This window comes from Pterocles gutturalis, unplaced genomic scaffold (genome assembly GCF_000699245.1).
Source record: "Pterocles gutturalis isolate BGI_N339 unplaced genomic scaffold, ASM69924v1 scaffold5604, whole genome shotgun sequence".
Taxonomy (NCBI): Eukaryota; Metazoa; Chordata; class Aves; order Pterocliformes; family Pteroclidae; genus Pterocles; species Pterocles gutturalis.
In genome coordinates this window covers 1-7,728 of record NW_010135501.1, presented here as the reverse complement: position 1 = coordinate 7,728, position 7,728 = coordinate 1, and the positions used below count along the sequence as shown (strand labels likewise).

Here is a 7,728-nt window from a genome sequence, read left to right as displayed (position 1 = left end):
ACATCTGCTACAAACTTACTGTGACAAGTAAACAAATCAATCGCCTATGGACTTAAATGACTGCAAACTATAGAGAAGTAATGCGGTTTCTGAAAGACATTTATGACAGCCAAACAAGTTTCAGATATCAAATAATATTTTAATTTCTGAATACTTTCAATTTTCCTTGGAATATAACACACAAAGACTCGACCAAACAGTTCAGTTATTATAACTTTTACAGTATACAGAAATGTTGCACTTAAAAAAAAAAACCTTCAGTTTTTTTAAACACAAAACTGTAAACTCTAAGATACTGAATCAATCACGTTATCTATAAGTGCCAACAGTGTTATTTTGTCATGCTGATTTCAATGGTATTTTTTAAAAAGGGAAAATATCAACAATTATTATAATACAAAGGGCTTGCAAATATACAAACAGATAGAGGAGTTTAATAACAATTCATGATGAACTATGTGGAACCCAATTCAAATTACAAAAGTTCACTTTGCTTGCTTGTTTTTTAAATCAAAACCGTAGTGTGTCTTGGACACAAATTCCTTCTACCTAGAATAAATCCGCACAGTTCATTTTCTGTCCGAAATATAAAAAAAACCTAGATTTGGGGTTAGTTATATGACACGTGTGGTTCATTCGGGTCTATATAATTATAGCTCTCTCAGCTTCAAGCTAGATTTTGGGTCACCACCTTAAGTGCGCTTCCATCACTGTGTTGTTGAGGGGTTTTTTTCTCTTTTCCTTTCTTCCTATGATACTTTCATGGACTCAGTTTTAATTCTTTCAGAACATATATTTTAAGGATACACAGTTTTTTTTTTTTTTTAAAGAAGCCAAGGTTATATCAAAAATTATTATAGAACCACAGAATAAACTGGTTTGAAACCAGAAAAATACAAAAAAGAACAGCTATAGGTACATAGACACATAGGACAATTAATAATTTGGAAAAAAAAACTTACTTTCTTCCGTTCTGCTAATTTTCTCCAAATTTCCTTTAAATGCACTTTAAGCGAGATTTTTTTTAAAAAGTTTACCCCAAAAAAGAAAAAAAAGAAGAAAAAAAGAAAAAAAGAAAAAGCCCACCATCGTTTCTTTTCTTCTTTCTCTTTTTTCTTTCTTTTTTCTTTCTCTCTTTTTTGTTTTTTTACAAAAAATGATAAGTAGCAAGTTTTTTTTTTTTTTTCTTTTCTGAACGACACGGGAGTTTTTAATGCATTCTGTAAAAGTTCATTTGACAGTCTCTTTTTTTTAAAATTCACAGTCCATTAATTTTTTCCTGTCTTCTCTTAGCAAACTTGTAACATCCTTTTACATCCTTTCTTAGCAGAAGGAAATTTAAGAAACAGCCAGAACCCAAATGTCATTTGCTTTCCTTTCACTCTCTTTCATCTGCCTTCTCAATTTTTATTTATTTTTTTTTTAATTTTTTTTTCTCTCTCAAATATTTTATTGAATGGACATGTAAGGCCAGTTAAAACTGCTGCCAGACAGTAACATATCCCTGATTAGGGTTTCTATGGGGGTTTTACCTACCAAACGGACGAAAAACAATTGCTCTATGACAGAAGAGGAGACAGTGCGAAGGGAGGGGAGACGTAGTAATAGCTTCCCGAATCGTGTTGGCTGGTTGGGATACTGGCTCCTAACATACTCTTCCAAAGCACACTGTGACTTCTCCTGTAAACTTTCAACATGGGCTACATCAGAGAGACCACAGGCATCTAGAAGGAAGAGTATTAAAAAAAAAAAAAAAAAAAAGAAAAAGAAAGAAAAGAAAAAAAAAGAAAACAATCATCAGATTAAAAAGGTTTTTTTTTTTAATTTTTAATTTGAGCTTTTTATTGCTAGAATTAAGTGTAGATCGTGCGCCATCAGCTCGCCCCCCAGAGTTTAAGTAGGTTTTACCAAAAGGGACAATCCTGCTCTTTCTCTGTATGTGTGTGTGTGTGTGCTTGTATTTCTCTCTCTTCTGGAGGGTCTGCTTTAGGATTGAGAATCTCCAAGATTCGAGATTTCTAATGGCATGACAGACCTGAGGGGTTGACAAGGAGGTGCTGGCCAAGCATTATTTCGTATATCTGTATTTTTAGGTGGAAATGCTGGGGGGGCGGGGAAGGCTTGAAAGGGGGGAAAGCGAGTCACTCTTTCTCCCCCCCTTGGAAAATAATTGGGGAGAACCTAACTATGTGATGAGAAGACATACTAATAATAGTGATAGAAAACATAATAATAATAAAAAACTGGCCCAGCCAAAGATAATGGCGCCCCGGATCCAGCAACAGATTCTCCCCCAAAGAAGACAACGCGTTTTTCTTCAGTCTTTGAAACTGATTTAAGTGGCCCTTTAAAACTGATCTTGTCAGTTTAGCCTATTCAGAGGCAGCCATGCAAACTGTGATCTCTCTGTTCATTTGAGCTGTTTCTTTTCCCCCCTCTTTTCTTTTCTCTTTCTTTCTTCACCCCCCCCTTCCCTCCACTCCCCCCTCTTTTTTTTTTTTTTTCCTCTTCTTCTTCTTTTTAAACCTAAAGGCTCTTACAAGAAGAAAACTCCCTGATAGGGTCTGGACATTTTTTTTTTTTTCTGATACGCTAAAATACAATAAGTTCCCTTTAAATCAGAGACGTCTGTGCTGAAAGAGCACAGGTTGTGACCTGACCTCCCTGTGGCTTTCCTAGGCACAGGGCTAACACATGCATATTCTGCGAGTCATTAGAACACAGATTTTTTTTTTTCCTCTTAAAAGAGGCTGCAGCAAACATTATATGCATCTATGTGCGTCTGCTTTACATCAGGGAGTGTTATTGGGGTGCTGCAGAAGCTGCATGCATCACTTTTTTTTTTTTTTTGCATGCGGCTATCTTCCTCAGAATCAGATAACAAGAAACGTTTATCTAGTTGGGAGGCAATTTACACGCCAGGCCTCACATTTTAAAAATAGTAATAAATTAAACAGTTACGACAGGATCGGACGATTGTTTTCTCAGAAGGCTAAAAAAAAAAAAAAAAGTGATTTGGGAGAAAATGCAGGATTGGAAATAAACTCCCTGGTGTGGGGTGTGGGTGTGAGCTGGCCAGGGGCTGGGGAGGGATGTGAGCATGTGTGGGATCCTCGCTGAGTGTTTGAGCGAGGGAGAGGAAAATGCATCCTAGAAAACGATAGAAAAAAGAAAATAAGCACCCCACGTACACCCCTTCCCAGTCGGGATCCCTGTCTCCCTGTGGCTAGATGCGCCCTGCTCATTGATCACCTTAGGACTAGTAATTTGGAGGGGGGGGAGGGAAAAAAAAAAAAGAGAGAAGTTTTTTATGTGTAAAGCAATAATATATAAAAGGAAGTTTAGGTCACGACCCAGAACCTGGACAAAGTCCAGAAAATGACTTCGTTCCCCAGACCCCCTTTAACACAACAAGGAACGGATTGTGAGCCCTTCTTTTCCCACATAAACTACATTTTTTTCCTGTTTCCTGATATCAGGCTTTAAAAAACTCCGATGAGTAATTATTTTACAGGTCCTGCTTCCATTCATATGTTTATCGCGTGGCCACTTTCCCAAGCTTCCAAATGAATTACAGAAGAAATATATGTATTTTTAAACTTAATCCCAAAACTTCTGGGCACCAGCACATTGGGTTGCTGATGCAGCCTTAAAGTTAGCAATCTGAGATAACACAGTGCACAAATTAGCGAGCAGGTTTTTTTTTTTTTTTCTCAAAAAAAAAAAAAATTTAGCCTCCAGAGCTAATATCAGGTTTATTACTCACCCAGGTTAAACTCTAGTGCAAGCTAATTAGATTTCACAACGCACTCAATTATTGCTTTATAACTCATGCACTATTTCTAGGCAGCAAAAGTTGACACATATTTTTTCCCTCTTCTCTTTGATTATCTAAGAAACACCTCGAGGTCTTTTCCTCGGGAGAGGCATGCTTGTGCCACCCCGGAATTACACCGCGGAGCGGCAGCTTCAGTCTCCTCTTACTTTTTCATACTATCCCTGGCTACTTATGGTAATGATCTTTTCGCACCCGTTACTCACTTTGGACTATGCAGTTCCTGCTGGGTACAAATGCAAACTTTTCCCCTTAGCTTAAATGACACAGAACTGCTCACTGCCACATTCTGTTTAAATCAGAGACAGCTCTTTGCAAAGATGATTTATTTTATTTTATGGGATGGCAGGGAACATATTTTAAACTCAGCTTTGCGCATTTAACTTTTTTTTTTTTTAATTCAATTTTTAATCCTGCAGGGCTTTTTTCCCTTCCTGGCTGCCCATAAAATGATCCTCTTTTTAAAGTGGTTTCACTGATAGGACGACTTGTATTTAACAACATCAAACAGATTTTGCTGCTGTTTGGATGCGTGTCATTAAATGCAACAACCCAGAGCTACACTGTTAAATAAAATATTATTTTCAATGGGAAAAGCGCAGTCTCTCGTGGCGAATGGGTGCCTCTCCCTGAGGTCCCTCTTCCCCCATCCCCAGCATTATTCAAAGAGGGTTGGGGTGTGTTTTGGTTGTCTTTTTTGTGTATGTGGTTTATTTACTTTTTTTTTTTTTTTAAATTTTACACTCCCTCGAAGATTGGATGCTCAGATCTGAGGCCCTGAAGGGGAGACCACAGGGCACCATTTCCTAAAAGGAAAGAGACTGCGCTGGCTCTTGGGGGGCAGGGAGCGGTGATGGGGTGCAGGCAATAACACTTTGCAAGAGCAAACAGTTCTTGGGGAGCGGGGGGAGAGTTGGGGGAAGGAAAAAGGAAGAGCAAAGAAATGCTGCCTACCTGAGGTGAAGAGGACTATGGCCTTTAAACAGCTATATTCTGCAGAGTCGACATGCAATGCTTTCAGTTTTTCTACTTGCTCTTGGAAGATTCGTATGTGGTCCATAAAGGCGACCACTCGGTCAGCAGACATTGGCGAAGCGTGGAGGCCGGCAGCTGCCAGGAGCGGAGCGACGTGGAGGGGCATGGAGCACTGGGCAGCGTTGAGGACAAATAACTCGCTCCAGGTCAGCCTCAGGAGGGCCACCTGGTCTGTGATCTGGAGGTCTGGGAAGAAGGGGATATTCCTGGCCCATTCCACCGCGCTGAAGAGCATCCTAGCTGCCAGTTCACAAATGTTCTCGATGCCCATGATGTTGTTGGGTTGCATGCACTGACTGCCAAAGCGGGAGGTGGGGTAGGGCTCTGCTCTCAGAAGAAGGGAGATATATCCGGATAGGTAGGAATGGCAGTTGAGAGGGTCCCCGTTTGTCAAGGCGAACTGACCATGAGTTGGCTGTGTGGGTGGCATTCTGCCCCTCTGGACCGCTGCAGTAAATAAAAAAGAAACTACAGCTATTAATATCTGAATTGCGACCATCAGTTCAAATACAGCCTGCTTTGTGTGCTTGTGCGTGCGTGTGTGACACCGAACCAAGTCAGCTGAAGGGAGAACAGGCATTTTCCCAGCCAGAGTTCAGCCTGTACCCCCGTTTTAAGGCTCTGCAGTTCCCAGGTCAAGTAACAGCAACAATAAAAGCTGAGCAATGCTGTCCGCTCGGCCAGGACTTCCTCAAGGAGCCTGAGATCCTCACTTCCCAAAACACACCACAATTCAGTTACTTCCCCCACTACCACCACCACCCCTCCTTCAAGAGATGCAGGATACATCTTTGTGTGCCCAGCAATTTTTCTTCATTACACCTAAAACCAGCTTATTGATTTGAGGCTGGGGGAGCGGGATGGGGGGGGAGAGGGGAGAGGGAAGAAACACTTCAGTTCAAAATCCCCGGCTCTGGTCCCACACGCATTTCTCGCCCACTGAATATATTGCTGTTATTATATATATAATGTCCCCCCCCCTTATAAAAAATATCAAAGGAAGCGAGATCACCCCACGACATCCCCGGCAGGTCACCCAGCGAGGCTAGGAGCATTATCCAAAGGCACCTTCCTCAGCTGCCCATGGAAAGTGGGCCTTTCATTTTGTTAATAAATTTACACGGTGACAGCGAGAGAAAAAAAGAGAGAGAAAAAGGGCTCAAAGGCAGAGAGACGGCAAGAAGGGAGAACGCCTCAAAATGTGCTTGATTTATATTTGTTATCACACGTATTACAAGGTTAGCTACTCTTGCAGAAACACAAAGAGAGGAGCCCAGCAAGTCCCAAGCCCCCTAACCCTTAACCTACATAGCGGCGTCCAGACACACACAGCACGCACTGGAAAACTGCAGGCTCACATTTCTCGTCTAATTTTATATCACAAAGACTCGACTTGCAGAGACCCGAGCACCCCACACTTACTTCTGGGCTGCTTCTTCCCCCCCTCTACCCGTCCCTTCTGCTCCCCCCAACTGCCTCTCCCGGAGGGACAAGAAAATAAAGAGGAAGAAGAGAAAAAGTGAGATAATAACAGTCGGGAAAGGCAGGCACTCGGCAATATATATACATATGTACACACACGCGGATATGTGTGTGTATACATATTTTTAAAAGGAGGAAAAATCCGGCTGGGAATCCACAGTGGAGTGCTGTAGAGCCTCGGTAGGGTGAGTCCTATTGTAATAGTAATTTGAACCGCCTGTGTAAAATTGCAATCTAAGGCAGGGTGCTGGGGTATATATATATATGTGTGTGTGTATCTCGTGAGGCTCCGTGTGTGTACACAGAGACACGTACACACAGACACAGAGCTGCTCGGGGGACGGGGGGTAAGGCTGAGCATGCAGGAGAAAACACGAAGGAAAAGTAACCGCACGTCAGAATAATCATCTCTCTCCAAAGCAGCGTGAAACTAAAAATCCACTTCCAATAAACCTCCATCAGCAAAATCAAAACAAACACAAATCAATTACGAGTGCAGGAGAAAGCATGCAAGAGCCCCTGCCTCCCCTGCCCACCCTCTCCAACACCTCTTTCTTTCATTACGAGAAAGTTTCTGTCTGTTTATCCGGGGAGGGGGGGGAAGGGAAAGGTTCTGGTTGGGTTTGGGGAGGGAGGTTAAAAAGAATAAGAATTAAAAGAAAAAAAACCACCAAAAACAAACAACAAACCAACCAAACAACAAACCAAAACAAAACCCCAAAAAGCAGCGAGTGAGGAAAAAAAAAATTTGCAAAACAAATGAAATCCCAATACCTTCCCGTCTCATGCCAACTTTGAGGCATTTTTTGAGGCGGCAGTACTGACACTGATTGCGGTGGTGCTGGTCAATGGGACAGTTCCTGTTGGCACGACAAGTGTAGCTGAGATTCCTCCTTACACTCCGCTTGAAGAAACTCTTGCAACCCTCGCAGGTAAACTGGCCATAATGTTTGCCACTAGACTTGTCCCCACAAACCACACATTCAATGTGCTGCTGCTGTTGTTGTTTGTCTCCTTGGTTCTGCTGGCTTGGCGGGTTGGTCTGGGCTGGAGTACTGGGAGGGCCCCCGGGCCCCGGGGTCTGGGGGGTGTGCGGGGTCCCGGCCGGAGGTCCCTGCACCGGCGGGGCTTGCGAAGGCTGCGTTCCCTGAGCTCCGGGTACATCGTCCTGGGGGTCTCGCCACGCACCGACTACCATTGCCATATCTATTGGACACCGTTGCCAAACTTCCTGTTCCCCCTTTATTTTCAAAGTTTGTTTGCCTTGCTTTTCAGATCAGCTTTGCAGCAGTCTTTTTTTTTTTTCTTCCCCCCTCCCCTCTCTCTCTCTTTTTCCCCCTCTCTCTTTTGTTGTTTTGCTTTTTTTTTTTTTTTTT

The 7,728-nt window shown here is 42.4% G+C and overlaps 1 protein-coding gene across 1 annotated transcript; it reads right to left on the bottom strand.

The window, feature by feature from the left end:
- Positions 1-1,434: 1,434 nt before the first annotated feature.
- LOC104467930 (COUP transcription factor 2) lies at positions 1,435-7,662 on the bottom strand. Its single transcript, XM_010081902.1, has 3 exons — positions 7,127-7,662; positions 4,790-5,317; positions 1,435-1,724 (listed from the first exon to the last, which is right to left on the bottom strand). The coding sequence occupies exons 1-3, from the start codon at positions 7,554-7,556 to the stop codon at positions 1,450-1,452; spliced, it is 1,233 nt and encodes a 410-aa protein (XP_010080204.1). The 5' UTR covers positions 7,557-7,662; the 3' UTR covers positions 1,435-1,449.
- Between the last annotated feature and the right edge of the window lie 66 nt (positions 7,663-7,728).